The 25,537-nt window shown below is 40.5% G+C and overlaps 1 protein-coding gene across 1 annotated transcript in view; it reads left to right on the forward strand.

The window, feature by feature from the left end:
• Positions 1–22,732, forward strand: part of baz1b (bromodomain adjacent to zinc finger domain, 1B) — an 88,487-nt gene extending 65,755 nt beyond the window's left edge. Inside the window, exons 15-18 of the mRNA XM_063031227.1 lie at positions 1,169–1,296; positions 2,905–3,059; positions 16,562–16,668; positions 17,444–22,732. Coding sequence (XP_062887297.1) covers positions 1,169–1,296; positions 2,905–3,059; positions 16,562–16,668; positions 17,444–17,867 — 814 coding nt within the window. The 3' untranslated portion in view covers positions 17,868–22,732. The remainder of the gene's footprint in view (positions 1–1,168; positions 1,297–2,904; positions 3,060–16,561; positions 16,669–17,443) is intronic.
• The last annotated feature ends 2,805 nt before the right edge of the window (positions 22,733–25,537 follow it).

A 25,537-nucleotide genomic window follows, 5' to 3' on the forward strand; every position in this document is an offset into this window, starting at 1 on the left:
TTAATTTGTGCAGCTCAAAAAAAGTGCTTAAAAGGGTAAAAGAAAAATTCAGGATTACAGGCAGAGGAAGTAGAGTAGAACCAAATTGTTCACGAAGTCCGCACTTTTAAGTACTTTTTAAAAATCATACTTTGAGACTTGATAAACAAATCTACCTTTTTAGTTTTGAAAATTACAGTTACAACAGTTGAAATGTATAATTTTAATTCTTCACATTTATGGTGATGGTACTCTCGGCTGTATCTGTTCAGTGATCACAGTACTCTTACCACTCCCTCTTGTGAGCTTATAGGATTCCTCTTGTTCTCACCTTCCACCTCTTCTATTTTCTGCAATATATGACACCTGCAGTGAGTCCACTGTGTTATATCTTTTCCTCCCTTATGTTTCCATTTAGAAGTAGAAGTCTCACCCAAGATCCATTTTCAATCCTGTGTAACTGCAGACAGTACAACATCTGTGTCTTTTATATCTTATTTCTTCATCACATCAAAGTAGACTGCACGTTGTAGGGACAGTGGTTTGGTACTAGATTAAGATTCCAGTATTTACAAGATGGTCCCTTCAATGGTAAGACTAAACGTAGACCAGGAGAATGATTTGTAGAGCACCTTCAATTAGTCTGCAGCCATGACCACATATCTGCAGTTGCCTGTCACTTTAATTCTACTGCTGCTAACTTGACCCTTCTGTCTGATGTCTCGTATCTTCTTTCAAAGAAACTTACATAAATTAAAGTGCACACTTCACTTTTCAACTAGGCCTTTTGTAATCCACAATGAATTCAATAATTTCAGGGAAGTTTTTACTAGTACATTTTGCTTTGGATTTTAAGCATTGACTGAATTTTTATTGTAAATTCAAGAAATTATTCTATTTTTCCTATTGACACCTTGCCTTGATTGATGTTCTGCCATTCATTAACTCTTCTTTTCATCCTCTTTTCTGTTCATCTTAACATTAATGTACCTCCAACTTTTCCTTGTTCTAATGTGAGATAATCAACCTGGAACTTCAAATCTATTTTCCCTCCGTAGATGTTGCTTGTCCTGGTGAATATTTCCAGTGTACTCAGTTTTTGTTTCTCTCTCAATAGTTTGCTATTGTGATAATGAATGAAAGTCTTAATTTTTTTAATCAAATAAAAAACTGCATTATGTTCTCTCAGAAATTATGCTGAGGAGGAAGATGAAGCTGATGAGGAGGAGGAGGAAGAAGAAGAAGAGGAGGAGGAGGAGGAAGAAGAGGAGGAAGAGGAAGATGACTATGAGGAGCGAGAAGGGCCTAGACTCAGATGTAAGATGTCTTTCTAGGGATTAATTTTCAATATTTTAGCTGTTTGGAATTTGGAGTAATTTGAATGTGTCTGATGACAACTGCCCAGAATGTTGTCATTTCTTGATAAGTGGTTGCAGAGTTAGTACACATATTGTTCGAAAGATCATGAACTTCCCCGATTTTAGGAAGTTCTCAGCTGATAAGAAAACTGCACATTTTGCATTGTATTCAACAAAGGAGCAAGGCAGAAAATGTTCAGCCAAATTTGTTGGAATCCATTATGAAGTATTGATAAGCGAGCCATTTAGATAATAGTACAGTTGGCAGAATTAGCATAGTTTTTTTGGAAAAGGTTATGGTGTGGTGTTTTTGACTAATTTATTGGGATTCTGAGGATGCAATGAATGGGGCGGATAAAGGAGATCCGGTAAATATGATTCAATTCAAGATTAATTGTCCTTCAACCATACATGAATAGTGGCGACTACACCAGAGAGACAGTGTTACTCTGGGGTCGAGTGCAAAACACGGTGCCAACAGTCACGCAGCATAAAGCACACACAAGATAGCGAGCACAAGTGGCATTACAATCCTGCAATAAGAATCCAAAACTCACTCCAGCAATCCAGTCAATAGAGCCAGTCTCTCACTGAGCGAACAGATGGGGCGGGTGGGGGGGGGCACGGTGCAGCACTGATTTCATTTGTAGAGACTGAGGTTATTGTAGCAATATTAGCTGATAATACAAAGCTAGGTAGGTTGTGACAACAATATGCAAAAGGCTACAGATGATTAAAGAAGTGGACAATAATTTGGTAGAGGAAGTGAGGACAGCATGAGGTTTGGTAGGAGAAATATAAAAGCAGGATCTTGTTCAAATAAGAATACACAGCAATCTGAATATCATTAAAGCTAACCTTGCAAGGCATTGGGACAGCAAACAGAAGTTTGCCTTATTTGCACCAGTAACAGAGACTACTTTGTAATGGTGAGGCTGCAAATAAAAACCTTAGTGTGTTAGGACAGCATTTGTTTGGATAGAAAATGAAGTTAACATTTCAGGCTCACCTGTGACAAATATTTGTGTTTGGGTTAGATTTCAAAAGGTGAAATTTCACGGTTGCAGTAAGTCATAGTTTTTCTCTGGTATTAACAAGCAATGTTTTTTTTTAATGCAGTTCAGAGAGTGTTCATTAGTTGCTCTGAAAGAAACAAACTATCTTAAGAAGAAATGTGAAGGGAGAGTCTAAATGAAATCAGATGAAGGATGTCGGCCACATGCTGCCTGACCTGATGTTCCTCCAGCATTTTGTGTAGTGTGTTACTGTGAGAGGAGGAAGGGGTGCCACTCAACAAGTTAGATGCTGAGAGGGTGCATTTAAGGCCAGTTTAAATTGAGATGAGGGTCTTGAAATCTTTGGAATTCTCTACTCCAAAAAGCTCTGGAGTCTGAATCGTTGAATTTATTCAAGGTCAAGTAAGTAAATTTTTTGATTGAAATAGGAGGGGAGGCAAAGGCATGTTTGGGCACAGGGAGCAATATGGCTAGAATGCCACTTGCTTGGAGAGCATAAATGAATCGCTGGTACCAATGTAGTGATCACATATAACTCTTGCTCATTGCAGCGAGACTCAGGAAAGCTGCCAAAGGAAGATCAGGGCCTCAGACCCGTCCTCAGAGACAGGCCAAACAGTCGGGGAAGAAACGGTCATCACACGTTCATGGCAGAAACACTCGACACAAGACGTCACCTGTCAATGGAGTGGACATTGATGAGCTGGTGAGTGCCAAGTGCCAGAATTTTGGGCCTGGCAACAAGGTAGTTATAATATGACAGGTGTTTGTCTGGAAATGTTTTAATCTTGTATACTGAAATCCAAACGTGAGATAAGATATTCAATTCCATGGAGACAGACCAACTTGCTTCTAGCCTCTGAAGCGATGTTGAAGATAAAGATGTGTGTAGATTTTCTGCTTTCGTTGCATTCATTTTTTGTTTATGTTTGTGTACAATTTTCATATCTAAATAATGCTTATATGGCTGTTAGATATAATAACTGTGGTTTTGAAACCGCATGCTATCACTTGGGGAAAATGGGGAAGTCATTTCTCACGATAACTGAAATATTGCTCAAGCCCCTAAAATATGACTCCATAAATTAGCACTTTCAATTAAGGGGGTTGTTGCCTTATTATTCCTAGTAGGTGATGTAATATTGAAAACTAATTTAAGTTTCAGTAGAAACATAGCACTGCTTTTAAAGTGCTTCTTATCTTGCATTAACCAAGTTGTTGTGTTGTGCAAACCAGCAAAGACTCCAGCTGTGCTGATTTTACTGAGAGCCAGTAGAGTTGGTCTTAGTTAGCCTAGATTTGGAGGGAGAAATTGTTTTGGATACCCTTATTCAGTCTGCAGTCTTTCTGGGAAGTCTTATGTAAGCACAACGTGTGGATAGATGAAGCAGCTGTAGTGACAGCCCACATCAGACCATGTCCAGTGTAATACAATCTGTGTGTTTGCCCAGGAGACCCTTTCTGTCATCTGGGCATGGGAGTCTCCATTCTGATGGCAAATTAGATAATGAAAAACCGGACTTAGAGATAACAATTTTTCATGGTAATCTACAACATGTTGCTTTTCAGTTGCAAACGGCACTTAATATAATATTTGAGGCCACGATGACTCTTTATTCCTTTCTGTAGATATTATCTCACCTGCTGAGTTCCTCCAGCAGCATTCTGTGTATTACCCTGTATTAAACAGATATTTTTAATAAATGATCCGGTAATTCAATCAGAGGCTGAATGTATTAACCAAAATTATTTCAGACCATTTCCTATCCCATTAAAGTGATAATCAAGCTTTGTTATTAAATTAGAGCTTTTTGTTCAGTAACTTTTAGTTTCTACATTGTGTATTATGTTTAAAAGTCAGAAAGGAATCCTTCTAGTAAAGAGATTGTTTACAACTCCCAGCATTTAAAATACTAAAGGACCCACAGCCTTTGCAGCCGGATGCCATGAGGGCATTCAAGTCTTGGATGTAAGAGTTGGGATCTGGAAGCAAGCTTTGAGAGAAAGGGGAAAGAGAACGCAGGAACAGAGCATACAGCTGTGAAGTAAGATAGAAAGTTACTCGTTTTCAATTTGATCTTGGGCAGACATCTGCTTAACATGGTTGAATTAAGCTGCCTATGAATTTTAGAACTTTGATCAATAGTTAAACCTTGGTCACAATTCACTCATATCCTAGAACATTAATATTTGGAGAAAAACAATTCAGCAGAATTATCATTCATATTCCTCCCCTTGCCTCACATTTTTAAAAAAAAAATTTACTTCTGATCCAGGGTCATGAAATTCTTGTTTTTGAGAAATCATTGCTGGCATTCTGGCTATGTTGTTGGGTCTTTTCTTCTCCATCTTTGAGTAGGTCAAGCAGGAAGACGCCAGGAAATTATTCTGGTCTCGACAAAGGGAATGACAAAATCATTGGAAGATTTTTGACAAATATCTCGGCAAAGACGCTCTTGAACCCCTACACTTTATGGATTATTGAAAGATGATTCATAGGTCATTAAGAAGGTTTTAAATAAGACTAATTGTATCTGTAGGCTGGGGGGTCCAATTAGTATTAGAATCCCAATCATGCAGTTGTATCTCGGGCTGTTTGTACTGCTGACAGTTGTTGCTGGCCTGCTGGGGTTAGAGAAAGTTGCAGCACTCTTCTCAGCTGTCCTGTTGTACTCCAGCCAAACAGAAGTGGGTTTGTCTTTCATGGACAGCAATTATCAGGAGACCAAATAAACAGTATCTACAGACCCGACCTGATAATCCGTACTCACTTGTCATACAGTTTCACTAGAATAGGCCAGTCCAGAATGTATTACGGTGTGTGTGTGTGTGTGTGTGTGTGTGTATATATGTATATACGCATATACATATCTTGTAAGGAGGCAGTGTAAGGAAAAAATGTTCTAAGAGTTGATTGAGGTGTATGGGCTTGTGAAATTTTCATGCTTTTTGTTGAAATGTTGAATGCTCCACCATATTTTGTTTTTTATAGAAATTTCTATGCTCTTATCCTTTAGAGACTAAATATTGCTTTGACAGTTTTCTTGCATTATTGAACTATACAATTTTAACAATATTTATTGCCAACATTATAAGGCAGTGGATTGGAAGTGGAGTTGAAATGGCTGCAAAGCATAGAGAAATTATTTCAAGAGCAGGAACAAAACAAATTCTTCCAGTGAAAGCGATTTAATTAATACAGAAAGGTATACTGTGCACTGAGTGGTAGATTGTATATCAAATGTATCGACCAAACAGTGAGGTTGCCAAGCTTAAATGATGGATGAACCTGCCTCTATTACATCATCAATGTGCGCCATCTTAAAATAAGTGAGGTATTTCTAGCTGTATGTTTTCCAATTATGCTTGGATTTTTAAAAAACACACAAAACAAATGGATAGAGTATTTGTTGGCAGTTTGTGGAAATCAGTGTTCCTATATTTAGCATGAGCCCAGGTTTTCTGAATGCCAGCCTAGTAGTTTCCTTGCACAATTGGTTAAAACCATACCATCTATTGGCATTTGTTTCTTATGGGGTGCGAGTGTTGTTAGCAAAGGCTTGTATTTATTGTCGGGCTAAATTGGTTCTTACTATGGTGAGACATCTTCTCAAATAACTACATTTAGTATGGTAAACTGCTATTGCCATGGCATTGGGTAAAGAGTTTCAATATTGGAACTTGTGATAAAGGAATAATCTGACAATGTTATCACTAGTAATATAGTAGTGCACATAATCCTTGGGCACCCTAGATTTTAATATGGTTTCAGAAGTAAATATGGCTTTTTAATATGGTTTCTAGTGCTTTTCTGCCATATATGAAGAATAAACTTCTCGGGCTTCCAGCTGTGTACAGGTATCAATTTTAACCCATGTTTCGATGACAAACTTTGCCATCTTCATCAGGGGTGATGGTTTCAGATGGTATGGCCTCTACAGGGTACTGAGACTGTCTGTGACTACCTGGAGAGATAGAAGCAACTGAGACACCCAAAGTCTGCAGAAGAACTGTGGCAAGTTCTCCAAGATGCTACTTTTCTTATAAAGCTGCACAACAGTGTACCTAAGAGAATTGATGCAGTTTTAAAGGCAAAGGGTGGTTACACCAAATATTGATCTGATATAGTTTCTTTTTACTGTTTATTGCCCTTAATGTGAGGTTATCCACTTTGGTAGCAAGAACAGGAAAACAGATTATTATCTGAATGGTTGCCAATTAGGAAAAGGGGAGGTGCAACAAGACCTGGGTGTCATTGTACACCAGTCATTGAAAGTGGGGATGCAGGTACAGCAGGCGGTGAAAAAGGCGAATGGTATGCTGGCATACATAGCGAGAGGATTTGAGTACAGGAGCAGGGAGGTTCTACTGCAGTGGTACAAGGCCTTGGTGAGACCACACCTGGAGTATTGTGTGCAATTTTGATCCCCTAGTCTGAGGAAAGACATTCTTGCCATAGAGGGAGTACAAAGAAGGTTCACCAGATTGATTCCTGGGATGGCAGGACTCTCATATGAAGAAAGACTGGATCGACTAGGCTTATACTCACTGGAATTTAGAAGACTGAAGGGGGATCTTACTGAAACGTATAAAATTCTAAAGGAATTGGACAGGCTAGATGCAGGAAAATTGTTCCTGATGTTGGGGGAGTCCAGAATGAGGGGTCACAGTTTAAGGATAGGAAGTTTAAGGAAGCCTTTCAGGACCAAGATGAGGAAAAACTTCTTCACACAGAGAATGGTGAATCTGTGGAATTCTCTGCCACAGGAAACAGTTGAGGCCAGTTCATTGGCCATATTTAAGAGGGAGTTAGATATGGCCCTTGTGACTAAAGGGATCGGGGGCATGGAGAGAAAGCAGGTACAGGGTTCTGAGTTGGATGATCAGCCACATACTAAATGGCGGTGTGGGCTCGAAGGGCCGAATGGCCTACTACTGCACCTATTTTCTATGTTTCTATAGTAATTTTTTTGATATTTAGAAACTTTTCATTATTTTGAAAACACCTTTGTTTTACAGTTTTTTTTTACATGTGCCTAAGACCTTTACATAGCCGCCAACACCGGATTCGGGACGGCACCCACTGACTGACTGAAGACTTTTGCACAGTACTGTATGTTACATGAGGATTAACTTGAGATGGTGGTTCCCTTTTGCCCTGTCTAAAGCTCCAAATATGCGGAGTTTCAGAGATGTTGAAAATGTTACTGCATCCTTTTGTAACTGATGTGTGATGTACCCAAAGTGTAGCAGTGGTAAAAGTTACGAATGGTGGTTGGAGGATTAGTGCCAGTAAAGCTTCTGGTCAAAGGTAACGGCAGGAAGTTAAAGATAGTGGAACTCTATCAGTGCTGTTGATTGTTGGGAGGAAATTTATTCTTTCTTATTGAAGAATGTCTGTGGCAGGCACTTGTGTGGTATGAGTATTAATTGCCATTTGTAGGCCCATGTTTCAGTGTTGTCCTGACAGGATCTGTTTTTAAAAAAAAAAGCTGAATCATCTGCAGCTTGACATCAGTATGACAAAGGAGATGGTGGCGGACTTTAGGAAGACTAAAGGCTGATTTATACTTGTGCGTCAAATCGACGCCGTAGGTGCGGCATAGCCGTGAACCCTACACAGAACCTATGCAGATCCCTACGCCGTAGCCTGATGCGCACCTCTCCCAAAATGTAACTACGTGTCACGGCAACGCAGACCGCAACAACTGTGATTGGTCTGCTTGGTTACCATCATATGTCCTCCTCCGCTGCAGTAGCTTCCCATTGGCTGACTGAAGGGCGGGGAAGGAACTCTGGCTACAATGCTTTCCACAAAGCTTTATAGACCTCCGAAATTATGGAGGACACATTTCGCTTTTACGAAAAAAGACGTTCTCTTTGAACTTGTTTACCCTGAGAAAGACTACCATGACCATGAAGCCTTGCATGGGCAGGTGTGTGCGTGACGTGCCCGAATTGCAGAGCGATGCAGACACACCAACGCACAAGTATAAATGCTCACAATGCGAGTAGGCCACTTGCGTAGGTTACGGCGCCCATTTGACGTGGAAGTATAAATCAGCCTTAAGCCTGCACTGCTCCTCGTTACTATTGAAGGTGAGGACCTACAAGTGCATGGGGGTGCACCTGGATGATAGAATTGTGAAGTACTAACATAGAGGTTATGTACAAGAAGGGTCAAAGTCACCTCTACTTCCTGAGGAGACTGAGGTCCTTTGGAGTACGCAGGCCTTGTTTTCACATGTTCTATCAGTCTGTTGTCGCTGGTACAATCTTCTATGCGGTGGTGTGTTGATGCCAACAGGCTCAATAAACGATTAGAAAGGCTGGCTCTGTTATAGGAGTCACACTAGATACACTGGAGGCTGTGGTAGAACAAAGGAATATGAGGTTCATTCTTACTCTTGGCCATTCGGCTCTATAACCGGGGAAGTGATGACCCCCTCCTGTTAGACTGTTCGAGGTAACTTTTTTTAAATTCTTTTTTACTTATAGTATTTATATATCTCTGCATTTGTAATGCTACTGTGACACTAAGTTCCTTTTGGGATCAATAAAGTATCTCTATTTTCTGACAAAATATTAATAGAGCATTGTGCAAACATTAATGAAAATTCACCACTTGGTGTTGAAAGGACTGAAACTAGCTGGCCCAGGACACTGCACCGTGGGTGTTCTTCAGCAGTGTCTTAGAAACAGAGACAGATTTTCCAGCAACCACATACTAGCGCAAAGTAAGGTGGTTAACTCCAGTTATGGTGTTGGTTTGATTCCATTGACTTTGGCTTAATGTGGGCACCAACCTTTGTGGTTGGTGTTGTTTGATGTCTGGAGAAGTCACCCTCCTTGCCCATGAAATTCATCTCTTTCCAGGGTTTGGACCAAGGCTGCAATGAGGTCTGGAAGCATGTGGTTGAGGCAAAACCTAAACTGACCACCAAGTTATTGCTGAATGATTACTGCTTGAAAGCCCTATTCACAACATTTTACCTCTTACTTTGCTGCATGTTGAGAGTAGATTGGTAAGATGGTATTTAAACAAATTATTCACAACTGGAAGGAGCAGCAATGTAAAGATTCAATATGATCTGTTGGTTGTGGGATCACTTAACTGTCTACTATGGATTGTTATTGTTCAGCATGTAGTTCTGACAGCTTCATGAAGTAGGTGCCATGTTCTTTGGACATCATGTTTTTGCTGGTACGCCCCTCTGAGTTTCCTCCTTGTATTGGTGATTCAGTAGTTGATGTTCTTCAGCATCTTATGGATTCCAGCTTTGAGTTCTGATGAATGTCAAATGTGAAGATTCTATTAGGTTCATTCTTCTGTGTAACTATTAGACTGATGTTTTAAAGGTTATTGGAAACCAAAATGGAAATATCTTGATTCCAAGTCACTAATTTATTTATCAAGATCCTGTTACTGAGACTTTGGGAGATAAATAAGTGTTAAATGTCTTAGATTTTCCATTCCCAGGTACATTGTTTAGAACAATCACTGTCCAACCTACTCAGATGCTGAGATACGTCAGTTTGAATGGTCAACAGGGTAATGTAGTTGCTAGAGATTGCACAAGGAACATTGTGAATAGTACAGTTGACAAATGTATATAAATCTTTTGTAAGTGGAATAACTATTTTTCAAGTGCTAATTTTTTACTTTTCACCAAAGTACATTTGTTTCAAATTCTGTTTGGCTTCAATATCTCCTGGTTAGTTGCAAAACTTCACTCTGATCTCAATATTTTCTATAAGAATTAACTTGCACTGTTTTGTGATCAGAGCTAGATATTCTGAACAATGCATGATGAATATTTAACATACCAGGTGAACTTTGCCTGCAAAAGGTGGTCGATACAGCCCAGTCCATCACAGTTAAAGCTTTTCCCGCCATTGAGTACATCTACAACTCAACTCAAGTCAAGTCAAGTTTATTGTCATTTCGACCATAAGCTGCTGGTACATTACACAGTAAAAACGAAACAACGTTCCTCCAGGACCCTGGTACTACATGAAACAACACAAAACTACACTAGACTATGTGAGACAACACAAGGCTACACCAGACTATGTAAAACAACATTAAAAAACTGTGCTAGACTACAGACCTGTACAGGACTACATAAAGTACACAAAACAGTGCAGGGCACTACAATAATTAATAAACAAGACAATCGGCACAGTAGAGGACAAATTACAATATAATAATAAATGATGTAGATGTCAGTCTAGACTCTAAGTATTGAGAAGTCTGATGGCTCGGGGGAAGAAACCGTTGTACAGTCTGGTCGTGAGAGCCTGAATGCTTCGGTACCTTTTGCCAGATGTCAGGAGGGAGAAGAATTTGTGTGAGGGGTGCGTGGGGTCTTTCATAATGCTGTTAGCTTTGTAGGTGCAGCGTGTGGTGTAAATGTCTGTGATGGTGGGAAGAGAGACCCCGATGATCTTCTCAGCTGACCTCACTATCCGCTGTGGGGTCTTGCGATCCGAGATGGTGCAATTCCCGAACCAGGCAGTGATGCAGCTGCTCAAGATGCTCTCTATACATCCTCTAGAATGTGGTGAGGATGGGGGGGTGGGAGATGGACTTTTCTCAGCCTTCGCAGAATGTAGAGACACTGCTGGGCTTTCTTGCAAGAAATGCTGTTGCAGGAAAGCAGCATCTATCATCAAGGACCCCCCCCCCCCCCACCATCCAGGCCATGTTCTCTTCTCGCGGCTGCTATCAGCAATAAAGTACAGGAGCCTTGGGTCCCACATCACCAGGGTCAGGAAATTATTTCCTTTCAACCTTTAGGCTCTGGAACCAAAGTTTAGAGTAAATTTATTATCAAAGTGCATGGCTATCACCATGTACAACTCTGAGATTCATTTTCTTGCAACCATGCTCAATAAATCCGTAAAATAATAACCATAACAGAATCAATGAAAGACCACAACAACTTGAATGTTAAGCTGGTATGCAAAAAATGACAAACTGCAAATACAAAATGAAAGAAATGATAATAAGCAGTAAACATCAAGAACATGTGATGATGAGTCCTGATGAAAAGTGTATGGAACCGGAGGAGATAGCAGAGATACTTTGCTTCAGTATTCACTACGGAAAAGGATCTTGGTGATTGTAGGGGATGACTTAGAGCGGACTGAAAAGCTGGAGCATATAGACATTAAGAAAAAGGATGTGCTGGAGCTTTTGTAAAGGATCAAATTTGATAAGTGTCGGGGACCAGACGAGATGTACCCCAGGCTACTGTGGGAGGCGAAGGAGGAGATTGCTGAGCCTCTGGCAATGATCTTTGCATCATCAATGAGGATGGGAGATGTTCTGGAGGATTGGAGGGTTGCAGATGTTCCCTTACTCAAGAAAGGGAGTAGAGATAGCCCAGGAAATTATAGACCAGTGAGTCTTGCGTCAGTGGTTGGTAAGTTGATGGAAAAGATCCTGAGAGGCAGAATCTCACCTGGTCCCTCAACACCAGCTCCATAGCAAAGAAAGCCCAGCAGCATCTCTACTTTCTGTAAAGGCTGAGAAAAGTCCATCTCTCACCTCCCCCCCGCCGCATCCTCACCACATTCTGCAGAGGTTGTATTGAGAGCATCCTGAGCAGCTGCATCACTGCCTGGTTCGGAAATTGCACCATCTCGGATCGCATGATCCTGCAGCGGATAGTGAGGTCAGCTGAGAAGATTATCGGGGTCTCTCTTCCCGCCATTACAGACATTTACACCACACGCTGCATCCGTAAAACAAACAGCATTATGAAGGACCCCACGCACCCCTCATACAATCTCTTCTCCCTCCTGTCATCTGGCAAAAGGCACCGAAGTATTTGGGCTCTCATGACCAGACTATGTAACAGTTTCTTCCCCCAAGCCATCAGACTCCTCAATACCCAGAGCCTGGACTGACACCAACCTGCTGCCCTTTACTGTGCCTATTGTCTTGTTTATTATTTATTGTAATGCCTACACTGTTTTGTGCACTTTATGCAGTCCTGGGTAGGTCTGTAGTCTAGTGTAGTTTTTGTGTTGTTTTACATAGTTCAGTGTAGTTTTTGTATTGTTTCATATGGCACCATGGTCCTGAAAAACATTGTCTCGTTTTTACTGTGTACTGTACCAGCAGTTATGGTCGAAATGACAATAAAAAGTGGCTTAACATGACTTGACTTATGTCTCTCCAAATGTTCATAATATGGTTAGGAATAGTCAGCATGGCTTTGTCAAAGGCAGGTCGTGCCTTATGAGCTTGATTGATTTTTTTGAGGATGTGACTAAACACGTTGATGAAGTAGTGTATATGGATTTCAGCAAGGCATTTGATAAGGTACCCCATGCAAGGCTTATTCAGAAAGTAAGGAGGCATAGGATCCATGAGACCTTGCTTTGTGGATGCGGAATTGGCTTGCCCACAGAAGACAGAGTGGTTGTAGACGGGTCATATTCTGCATGGAGGTCAGTGACCAGTGGTGTGCCTCAGGGTTCTGTTCTGGGACCCCTTCTCTTTGTGATGAGGAAGTGGAGGGATTGGTTAGTAAATTTGCTGATGACACATGGCAGAATATCGTATTAATGGTAAGACTCTTGGCAGTGTAGAGGATCAGAGGGATCTTGGGGTCCGAGTCCATAGGATACTCAAAGCTGCTGCTCGGGTTGACTCTGTGGTTAAGAAGGCATACGGTGCATTGGCCTTCATCAACCATGGGACTGAGTTTAGGAGCCGAGACGTAATGTTACAGCTATATAGGAACCTGGTCAGACCCCACTTGGAGTACTGTACTCAGTTCTGGTCACCTCACTACAGGAAGGATGTGGAAGCCGTAGAAAGGGTGCAGAGGAGATTTAAAAGGATGTTGCCTGGATTGGGGAGCGTGCTTTATGAAAACATGTAGAGTGAACTCGGCCTTTTCTCCTTGGAGCGACTGAGGATGAGAGGTGACCTGATAGAGGTGTATAAGATGAGAGGCATTGATTGTGTGGATAGTCAAAGGCTTTTTCCCAGGGCTGAAATGGCTATCATGAGAGGACACAGTTTTAAGGTGGTTGGAAGTAGGTACAGAGGAGATGTCAGAGGTAAGGTTTTTTTGTTACGCAGAGAGTGGTGAGTGTGTGGAATAGGCTGGCAGCAACAATGGTGGGTGCGTATACGATAGAGTCTTTCCTGGATAGGTACATGGAGCTTAGAAAAATAGAGGGCTATGGGTAACCATAGGTAATTTCTAAAGTACATGTTCAGTCCAGCATTGTGGGCCGAAGGGCCTGTATTGTGCTGTAGGTTTTCTATGTTCCTATGACTACAAGTTAGGTTCTCAATATTATTTATCACTTGTTTATCTATTGTTATTTTGTTTTTTCTTTTGTATTTGCACACTTTGTTCTTTCATAATGATTGTGTATAGTTTTTAGTGATTTTGTTTTGTTTTTCTTTATATTTGTTGTGAATGTCTGCAAGAAAGCAAATCTCAGGTGATATATATGTACTTTGATAATAAATTTACTTGGAACTTTGAAATCTTAGAATCAGGTTTACTATCACCGGCATGTGACGTGAAATTTGTTAACTTAGCAGCAGCAGTTCAATGCAATATATAATCTAGCAGAGAAAAAAAATAGTAATAATAATAAATAAAATAATAATAAAGGTAATTTGCTTATATTGAATAGACTTTAAAATGTAAAAACAGAAATACTGTATATTTTTTTAAAAAGTGAGGTAGTGTCCAAAGATTCAATGTTCATTTTGGAATTGGATGACAGAGGGGATGAAACTGTTCCTGAATCGCTGAGAGTGTGCCTTCAGGCTTCTGTACCTCCTACCTGATGGTAACAGTGAGCAAAGGGCATGCCCGGGATGCTGGAGGTCCCTAATAATGGACACTGCCTTTCTGAGACACTGCTCCCTAAAGATATCCTGGGTACTTTATAGGCTAGTGCCCAAGATGGAGCTGACTAGATTTACAACCTTCTGCAGCTTCTTTCGGTCCTGTGCAGTAGCTCCTCCATACCAGACAGTGATGTAGCCTGTCAGAATGCTCTGCACGGTACAACTATAAAAGTTTTTGAGTATATTTGATGACATGCCAAATCTCTTCAAACTCCTAATAAAGTATAGCCACTGTCTTGCCGCCTTTATGATTACATCGATATGTTGGGACCAGGTTAGGTCCTCAGAGATCTTGACACTCAGGAACTTGAAGCTGCTCACTCTCTCCACTTCTGATCCCTCTATGAGGATTGGTATGTGTTCCTTCGTCTTATCCTTCCTGAAGTCCGCAATCAGCTCTTTTGTCTTACTGACGTTGAGCGCCAGGTTGTTGCTGTGGCACCACTCCACTAGTTGGCAAATCTCACTCCTGTACACCCTCTCGTCACCACCTGAGATCCTACCAACAATGGTTGTATCATCAGTAAATTTATAGATGGTATTTCAGCTATCCCTAGCCACACAGTCATGTGTAAATAGAGAGTAGAGCAGAGGGCTAGGTACAGACCCCTGAGGTGCACCAGTGTTGATTGTCAGCGAAGAGGATAGGTTATCACCAATCCGCACAGATTGTGGTCTTCCAGTCAGGAAGTTGAGGATCCAATTGCAGGCGGTGGTACAGAGGCCTAGGTTCTGCAACTTCTCAATCAGGATTGTGGAAATGATGGTATTAAATGCTAAGCTGTAGTCGATGAAGAGCATCCTGACGTAGGTGTTTGTGTTGTCCAGGTGGTCTAAAGCCTTGTGGAGAGCCATTGAGATAACACCTGTCTTTGACCTATTGTGGCGATAGGCAAATTGCAGTGGGTCCAGGTCCTTGGGCAGGAGTTCAGTCTAGTCATGTCCAACCTCTCAAGCATTTCATCACTGTCGATGTGAGTGCTGCCTGGCGATAGTTATTAAGGCAGCCCACATTATTCTTCTTGGGCTCTGGTATAATTGTTGCCTTTTTGAATAATTAAGTAATCTACATGAATAATTAAGTAATTTTGTTTCTGTGAAGGGAACATTTGGAGTAACATATAAACTTGTAGAATTAGTTTCCAGAAATGATTTTGAGGTAGTTGACTGGCCTTTCTCTCCTGTATTTCATGATGTATAGCTCTGTTCAAAAGCCTTTTGTCAATTTGCAGCCAAAGCTTCTAATTCTAGGCATTAATTCATTTGGTTTTTGTCCCTGCTCAATTTAAACAAATAAGTATTTATGCAGTAGTACTGATTGCAAATGATGACTGGAATATCACGGTCTCCTCTTTGTTCAAGATGCTCCTCTTGATACTTGTTCCCTTGGTGCTTTGAGTTGAGATTAAATGGAAATGGTGCATTTTGCAGATGACACATGCTCAGGTTGGAGGTAGCAACATGTCATGTCCCGTCTTGGTAGCCTCCAACCTGATGGCAACTGTTTGTTCCTCTCCATAGATACTGCCTAACCCACTGAGTTCCTCCAGTACTCTGTGTGTGTGTGTGTGTGTGTGTGTGTGTGTTCCTCAAGCTTTCCAACATTTGAAGAATCACTTGTGTTTAGTATTACCAGGGATTCTTGATGCCATATTTGGTCAAATGTTGCTTTTATGTTATTCCCATGTCGTGTTTCAAATTCAGCTGTTTGATCCATATTTGGACTAAGGTGGGCAGATTATTTGTGAGCAATTATGGCTTGGTAGCCATGGGAACAATGCCTTCCGTCGTTTTATTTGAGAATACATCCATTTGGTTATAATTAACTGATGGGATTTATCCTGTCTTTTTGTGAGTAGCATTTATAAGGGCAGTTTTCTATATTATTGGAAAGATGGCCTTGTTGTAGATCTATAGTAATAGTTCAGCTCAAAGTGAAGCTAATTCTAAAGTCCCGGGTATTTGTAATACAGACCAGGATGTTACCTGGTCCCATAGTTTTCCCTTTATTCATTGTTCTCAGCAATTCCTTGGTATAGGTTGTGAATTGGATTGCCTGAAGACTGATGGGGGTGGGGGGAGTCTTAAGAGGCAGGTTCCTACCTTTAGTCACTAATGGCTCTTTGGATGAATCCTAGTAGACATTCTGAAAGGTCATGATTTAAATTGAATAAAATTCACATGCGAACAATAAATCCTTGGATGACTTGGCAGGAACAAAAGAAGAATTTGATGTTATTTGCTTTACTTTTTGCTTGGTAGGGAATAACACTATTAAAGAACATGCCTTCCTAATTGCTATTTACTTGTGTTGATAGGTGCAACAAAGAACAAAGTACAGATCGAGAAGACTAAATCTGGAGCTGACAAAGTGTGAAGAAATCCTGAACAAGTTAGTCAGATCCAGATACAGCTGGCCCTTCAGGTAAGGGAATTGTTTCAAGGAGGAATAGTAACCAAGTCTTTGGGGGAGGCTACATTGACTGAGAAATCAAATTAGCAGGACTAGTATAGCAATTGAGTTCTTTGAATTGCTTTTTGAAAAAAAATCATATGTGAAGGAACCCTAGCAAACTGACCATTTCATATCTGGTATTGTGTACTGAGATGGGATAACAATTTCTGTAAAGGGGTCTCTGAGGAATAGTTATCAAAGTAGGATGGAATTTTATTTCAAGGGTTTTGTGATGAAGTGGTTCCAGGTTCAAATCCGGCTGGCTCCCTGCATGCTTTCTATCTGTGCTGGGTTGAGTGTTGAGCTAGCAACTTTGCCTCACTTTTTAAAAAAAACAAGACAAAAAACTGCTAAAGAAATAACAAGATTGCCACCCACTGTGCTGCAAGATGTGGAAAGGAGAAATAACAACAATCCATGAAGTAAGGCCTACCAATAGATAACTTGAGTCTTTTAAAATGCCGTATAGAGAAAATATTAAAACGCAAGATAGAAATATATTATCAGCAGGTACGTGTGGTTAAGAGGTCAGTTGAGTAGCGCTTGGGTCAGCTAATAATTTCACTTAGCTTCATTCTGTGCAGTCTAAAGCCATGGCGGAAGGGTGAACAGGTTAAATGCACATTGTATCAACTCCTGCAATTGAGGAGCAATGTAGTCAGGTGTGCCACTAAAATCACCAGTTACTGGTTTCCCTTCTTCTATAAAGTTTACAGGTTGTTTTTCTTCCCCCCTTTTTATTTAGAGAGCCTGTGACAACGGAAGAAGCAGAAGATTATTTTGAAGTTATCTCCAAACCTATGGATTTGCAGACTATGCAGAGCAAGTTTTCATGCAGCAACTACAGATCTGTGGAAGAATTTCTTGAGGATATAAAGTTGGTGTTTAACAATGCAGAATTGTATAATCAGGAAGGAAGCCAGGTTCTCACCTGTGTTGAAAAAACAGAACGATGCTTCATTGAGATATTGCGGAAACACCTCCCCAACTACAACTACAGAAGAGGCAAACCACGAAAAGGCATCCAAAAAAGGACAAGGTTGGTGCAGGTAGAGTTGGAGGAAGAGGATGAGGATGAGGAGGAGGAAGAGATGGAGGAGGACGAGTACGTTGACAGTGATGCAGAATCAAGTGAACATTCCATCCCACCACGCAAACGTCGGAAGTGAATTACAAATAGCCAAGATTTCTAAATAATGATGGATGTAGTAATTATTTTGGAAACTGCAAACATGTTTGTACTTTAAATGTTTACGTTGACTGATTTAAAATACTGGATCAAATACATAACTTCAACCTGACTTGGACACTTTCATAGGAATATAAAAAGGTTGAAACCAAAAGCTCTTATAGAATTTTGTAATCTCTTGTGCAGTTGGGAGGATTTGTGAGGCTGAGGGCTAGGAAGATCCTTGTTTTATTAAAAATGGTTGTGAAATTAAGTTCATTGATTGTAGCTCTGTAGTTCTCATTACATGAACACCATACAGAACTTTTGCATTAATATTTCTGTCCTTGTATCAGCTTTCAGCGTAAAGTCTTTCATAATTATTCATCTTTGAAATAGAGATGTCATTACTGGGAATTAGACCTCAAAGTGGTCAGTCGTTGGTGCATTCTAAAAATAGTACATTGCTGGAGAAAACTTGTACAGGAGTGGCAGCTCCAGCAGATTGAAGGCCAAGGCTCAATAACAGGCTGTGCCAGGTGCCACACACAATTCATCACCAGCATCTGTTTTATCCAGCTGCATTTTAAGTTTGACCATATATCAGAATAGAGTACGTTGTAAAAGTATTCAGCCCCCAACCCTTTGTTCACATAAGTGAGTACAGTATTGCAGCCAGGGAATCATATGCTCCTTTTTCACAGTAAAACCCAAAAATACAGGGACAGTTGTAAAGCGTGAAAAACTAAAAATTCAAATACTAACATGTCAGCAGTTCAAAAGTATTCATCCCCCTTTGCTCAGTACTTAGTTGAACCATCTCTCGCAGCTATTATAGCCAGTAGTCTTTTTGGATAAGTCTCTTAGCTTTGCAGAATGTGATGGAGCAAGATTTGCCCAATCCTCCTTGTAAAATTGCTCAAGGTGTGCCAGGTTAGTTTGGGAGCAGCGGTGGACAGCAATCTTGAGGGCTTGCCAGAGATATTCAGTCGTGTTAAGGTCAGAACTCTGACTGGGTCACTCAAGAACATCAATCTGCTTCACTTCAAGGTACTCCATGGTTGCTCTGGCCGTGTCCTTTGGGTCGTCCTGCTGAAAGACCAACTTTCTCCTCAGTTTAAGCTCTCTGGTAATGGCTATCAGGATTTTATTCCAGGATCTCTGTATTCAGCGGCATTCATCTTCCCATGAATCCTGACTAGAATTCCAGTCCCTACTACTGAAAATCATCCCTATAGTGTGATGCTACCTCCACCATACTTCACAGTAGGGATGGTGTTACCTGGGTGATGTACAGTATTAGATTTACGCCACGTGTACCATTTAGTGTTGAAGCCAAAAAGTTCTTTTAGTTCCATCCGACCACAAGACCTTCTTCCACATCTTTACAATATCTTCTAAGTGACGATTTGCAAAATCTTTACAGGCAAAGATGTGCTTTTTTTATTTTAGCCAGAACTTCTTCCTTCCCTCATAAATACCCTTTTTGTGCAAGGCCTTAGAGTTTGTGGAATCATAAACTTCATCTCCAGATGCAACCACTGACTTCTGCAGCTCAGTCAGAGTGATTGTTGGCATCACAGTTGCCTCTCTTACAAGTGCCATTCTTCAGTGATTCAGCTCAGAGGGACAGCCTGACCTCGGCAGTGTGGCCGTCGTTTCATATATTTTCCGTTTTTCTCATAGAGCTCCAAGGTATGTTTAGTGCCTTTGAGATGGTCTTGCACCCTTCTCCAGATTTGTGCTTGTCTATTATCTTTTCCCTGAATTGTCTTGAATGCTCTTTGGTCTTTTTGGTTTGGTTTGTTGAAAATCTACCATATTGTTGACCTTGGGGAGAGAGGGGATATTTATTCTTAAGAATTTATTGAAAACAGATGATCTTCCAACTTTCTGCATAAATTTGGGTAAGTTGGTTAGGTAATACCTGTATATTTCACCTGATACAAAGGGGATGAATACAGCCTTACAATTTTTTTTTTAATTTTTAGCAAATTGGTGACAGGTTTCGCAGTTTTTCTTTTCATTTGACATGGTGCACAATGTTTTGTAGATTAGCTCAAAAAATCCTTCAATATATTTTTAATATAGAAAATGGGACAGTAAAATGGGGAAATAGTTGTGGGGGCTGAATACTTTTTCAAGGCACTCACTGTAAGTGTAAAATAACCCTGCGTTGATCACAGAACAGTATTTTAAATACAAAGCTGCTTTCTATTCTAACAAAGTCCTACTACTTGAGTAGAATCCGTGCCCCTAAAAAGACGTGTAAAACTTGAGCTTCTTCTGAACTTCCAACCTTCTTCTATGTCATTGGATGACTGTGGCCTGGAAACAGCTATTTGCTGATGAGCAGGTGATGAACACCCTAAACTGGTGAGAGATGCTTAGTTTATAGGCATCTCCATTTCAAAACTGGAGTGTGATTAGTCCTCGCCAACAGAGAGAATTGTCCGATATGTGATGACAATATTTGTATTTTGATCATCTACTCTGAAATCTCTGGTCTAACCAAAGGGTGTTTTAATACATTGGGTGTCTAGTTACTGACAACTGGAGATTATGCTTTCAGTACACGCTGCAGATGGTGCAAGCTAACATCACACTGTGATAGAACAAAAATGTTCTATGACATCTAATGCGTGTTGGTTGCCAACAATGTTGCATTTCACTTGTAGGGTTGTCTGGTCTTGTGATTGCTGATCAGATGGTTCTCCTGTAATGCAATGGTATTTTTGAAGAATTGTAAAGTACTCCTTTTGTGTGGAGATTTGTACAGTGCATACAGATGTGTAGACCTAACCAGCAGATTAAGATTCTTGTGGCACAACTTGAACTTGTTTCCATCTGCCCCTTTACCGTAGTTTGTATAAATAACTGATTATTATTTGAGTATTTGTGAGCATCAGGTTCTTCATCTTCCTTTTTGCACCACCAGATTTTTTCCCCTAGGAGGAAGCAAAGCACTGATCTAAATTTCTTTTTTATGTTCGTTTCCCCGCTTCCCATTTGGCGTTTCACACCTTTCCTTGTCACAGTTGTGTAGGTAAGTGATGTAGAATAAAACTGTGGAATTTGCATTGTATATTTTCCCAAGTGTCTGTGGTAGTTGTTTGAGGAGGGCTATACTTGTATGAAAAAAACATTTTTGAAATTTTAAATAAAAGCAATTATGTTTAAAACTTTGCAAAAATGTTCTTTGTGGATATAACTTCAGGAAGAGTATTCACTTTGTTTCTTGTTCTATGTTTTTAATGGTTTGAAATTAGAACTGTTTTCACTGGTTGGAAGGTGTGGATTTTGTTTGGCTTTTCCAAATGGTAAATACAAATTGGGTGAGTAATTGACACTGAAAAGTGACCTCATATATTCCTTGAAAAATGCAATTAAATAGGTAAGGAAACTGGAATCAGGAAATATTCAAATAAGTAACTTGAAAGCATATGAAGAAATGCTTTTCTAGAGAGTGAATTGAAAAACAAGATATTGATAATCTTGTATAGAATGTTCATTAAAGTGCAGAGAACAGCCTTGGTTTGCAGATTATTAAGGTAATGTAAAGTCCTTGGGAAAGATGCATAAGGTTTACAGACATTTTAGATAAGGCAAATTTGATCTGTCAAGGCTCTACTGCGTTTTCTCTCAAATATTTATTCAATTCCCTTTTATGGAGACAATTTACACTACTTTATGAAGTATTGTATTTTGAATCCTAGCCACCAGTTGCATGGATTTTAGTAATGTTTGTTTACCTAGTGCCATAAAAGCATTTTCTCTGGTCATCATGTCTTCTGCCATTGGAAAGTTTTTATTCATCGTACTTAATCCCTTCAGTGTTAACAAATTCGATCAAGGCATTTCTAAGGAACTCAACTACAACTGCTTCTGTCTGTTCACGTAACTGTAGTCCCTCATCCCTCGATTGATTCCTGTAAATCTTTTTGTGTTTCTTTAATCTCGTGTTCCTGGTGTGTGTACCCAGAATTTGACACAATACACTTGCTGAAGCAAAAACAGTTTTGTGTAGAGTTGGGTATAAATTTCCACTTGCTTTATCCTGACCTGCGCTCTTCACAGATTTCAAAGTTCGAAGTAAATTTATTATTGAAATGTGTATGTTTGTGTCTGTGTATGTGTAAAGTCAGTCCATGGGTTTTGGGAGCAGTTCAGTGTTGGAGTGAGAGAAGTTATTCTCCCTGGTTCAAGAGCCTGATGAGTGAGGGATAATAGCTGTTCCTGAGTTTGATGGTATAAGTTCTAAAGCTCCTGTGCCACCTCCTTGATGGTAGCAGCAACAAGGGAACGTGGCCTAGATGATGGATTCTGTTTTTCCTGCCATAGTGCTCCCATGTAGATGCGTTCATTGGTGGGGAGGGCTTTACCCATGATGGATGGGCTGTATCCACTACTTTTTTTGGGCTTTTCCATTCAAGGCATTGGTGTTTCCATTCCAGGCTGTGATGCAGCCAGTCAATATACTCTTCACAAGTTTGTCAAAGTTTTAAATGACATGTCAAATCTCCTCAATGTTGCCGTGCTTTCTCCGTAATAGAGCTTGCGTGCTGGACCCAGGGAAGATCCTCTGAAATGTTAATGCTGCCAAATTTAAAGTTGCTGGCCCTCTCCACCTCTGATCCCCTGATGAGGATGGGCTCATAGACCTCTGCTTTCCTTCTGTAGTCAATAATCAGCTCCTTGGTGTTGCTGGTGAGAGGTTTTGCATAATCCTCATGGCTAGAGATCTGTTTTTGATCCTATTCAAAATTTTACCACTAGATATCAATCATCTCTCATTCTTCCTGCAAAAATATTACCTTGCACATTTTTATCTTCAATTTCATTTGCCATGTATTTGCTGTTCCTTTATCTATTCATGCTATTTGAAATACATAATAAAGAAATGGAATAAGTAATATGGCCCTTTAAGTTTTCTATTGATCAACAAAATGGCTGATTTTCTTTATTAGGACTGGGAAACAAAGTATTTTTTAAATGCAAGGGAAGTTGGGAGGGGAGAACAAAGCAGAGTCTGTGAAGGCAGGGAAAAAAACATGGGGTTTAGTTCATAGTGAAAGTGTTGAGGGGAATTGTAAACAAGAAAAATTCAAGCATCTGAAATTGCCAGGAGAAAATACACCCACAGATTCTAGAAAAGTAAATTGCTAATGCTGGAACTGCTGATTAACTAATGCTGTGGAATTTGGTGCTGTCCACTGTCAAAGGATGAATGGACATTCCAGAAGAATGTTGAGTTTCATTGGAACGGAAGAGAAAAACCAAAGGATGAAGGTTAAATTGACAGGAAACTGGTAGCTCATGGACTGAACAGCGTGTTTTTTTAAAATATATCCTTCATGTAGAGGAGATCTCATCAGTAGCAACAAATTCAGTATTCTGAACTGTTAAAAAGTGCAGTTGAATTGCAGCCTCAGCTGAATTGGTTTTGGGACCATGGCAAGCTGGAAGGGAGGAGGTGAAGTGATAAGTGCATGGCAAGGGAACTGGAGGAGATGGAAGATAACTAAGGCCATGCCAGAGGCAAAAATCCTTTTCAAATGCAAAAAGAGGGTGAAGAGTCTGAAATAGACCAGAAATGCTGGATATACTCAGGTAGATTGGAGGTGTAGTGGACAGTGAGGAAGGTTTTCAAAACTTGCAGAGGGGTTTGGACCAGCTGGAAGAATGGGCTGAAAAATGGCAGATGGAGTTTAATACAGACAAGTGTGAGGTACTGCACTTTGGAAGGACCAACCAAGGTAGAACATACAAGGTAAATGGTAGGGCACTGAGGAGATGCAGTAGAACAGAGGGATCTGGGAATACAGATACAAAATTCCCTAAAAGTGGCGTCACAGGTAGATAGGGTCGTAAAGAGAGCTTTTGGTACATTGGCCTTTATAAATCAAAGTATCGAGTATAAGAGTGGGAATGTTACAGTGAGGTCGTATAAGGCATTGGTGAGGCCGAATTTGGAGTATTGTGTACAGGTTTAATCACTAAATTACAGGAAGGATATTAATAAGGTTGAAAGAGTGCAGAGAAAGTTTACAAGGATGTTGCTGGGACTTGAGAAACTGAGTTATAGAGAAAGGTTGAATAGGTTAGGACTTTATTCCCTGGAGCATAGAAGAATGAGGGGAGATTTGATAGAGGTATATAAAATTATGATGGGTATAGATAGAGTGAATGCAAGCAGGCTTTTTCCACTGAGGTTAGGGGAGAAAAAAACTAGAGGACATGGGTTAAGGGTGAAGGGGGAAAAGTTTAAAGGAAACAATGGGGGGAGCTTCTTTACACAGAGAGTGGTGGGAGTGTGGAATGAGCTGCCAGATGAAGTGGTAAATGTGGGCTCACTTTTAACATTTAAGAAAAGCTTGGACAGGTACATGGATGAGAGGTGTATGGAGGGATATGGTCCAGGTGCCGGTCAGTGGGACTAGGCAGAAAAATGGTTCGGCACAGCCAAGAAGGGCCAAAAGGCCTGTATCTGTGCTGTAATGTTCTATGGTTGGGTAGATCCTGTCAGGCTCTGGCAGTGGACCTGATTGCTTAAAATTTATGCTGACCAACTGCCTGAAATATTCAGGGTCACCTTAAACCCCTCACTTATGTGGTCTGAAGTTTCCATCCACATCAAGATATCAATTATATTGATTCCCAAGAAGATCAGGATGGCCTGCATCAACAATTACCATCTGGTGGCGCTTAACACCCACTGTAATGAAGTGCTGAAAGAGTTTGATAGCTCAGATCAACTTCTGCCTTAATGATGACCTGGACCCACTTTAACTCACCTATAACTACAATAGGTCTATCGTAGAAGCAATCTTGCTGTTTCTCTACTCTGCTGTGGACCGCTTGGAAAATTGGAATACATACTGTACATTGGGCTGTTGTTTATTTAATCATCAAAGTATCAAATTCCAAGATTTGGGGCTTCTATACCTTCCTCTGCAATTGGATTCTCCAACTTCCTTGATGTAGATTGGAAACAACATCACGCTGACCATCAACACAGGTGTACCTTATAGTTGTGTGCTTAGAACCAAGATCTACTCTCTATACCTACAATTGAGTGGCTAAGCATCGCTCCAACACTACCAGTTTGCCAATAGCAACACTGTTGTCAGCAGACTCATGGGTGACGATGAAGCTGTATACAAGAGTGAGATGGGTCAGCTGGTAGACTGGTATTGTCACAACAACATAGCACTCAATGTGGCAGAAGCAAGGAACAGATCATGAACTTTAAGGAGGAGAAATCAGGCAAGCAAGCACCAGTCCTGATGGGTGGGTCTGTGGTGGAAAGGGTGAGCAGCTTCAAATTGTTGGGTGGATCTCTCCTGGGCCCAGCATATAGATAAAGGTGGTGCAACTCGTGTTCTTCAGAAGTTTAAGGTGATGAAGTGTGTCATTGAAGACTCAAGCAGCCATTCACAGAAGTATCTTGCAAAGCACTCTGGTGGTCTGATATAGAACAGGAATGCAAGGAACTTCAGAGAATGATGGACTTGGCCAGTTCCATCACAGGTGCAGCTCTCCCACCATAGGATGCGATGTCTCGGGACTCGCACCATCCGGGCCAAGTCTTCTCCTCGATACTGGCAGAAGATACATATTTTCACTCAGTATAGCACCAGTGTCATTATGTCTAAGTTGCACTCAGTGGCC

The sequence above is a fragment of the Mobula hypostoma genome, chromosome 23, assembly GCF_963921235.1.
Source record: "Mobula hypostoma chromosome 23, sMobHyp1.1, whole genome shotgun sequence".
Lineage (NCBI taxonomy): Eukaryota > Metazoa > Chordata > Chondrichthyes > Myliobatiformes > Myliobatidae > Mobula > Mobula hypostoma.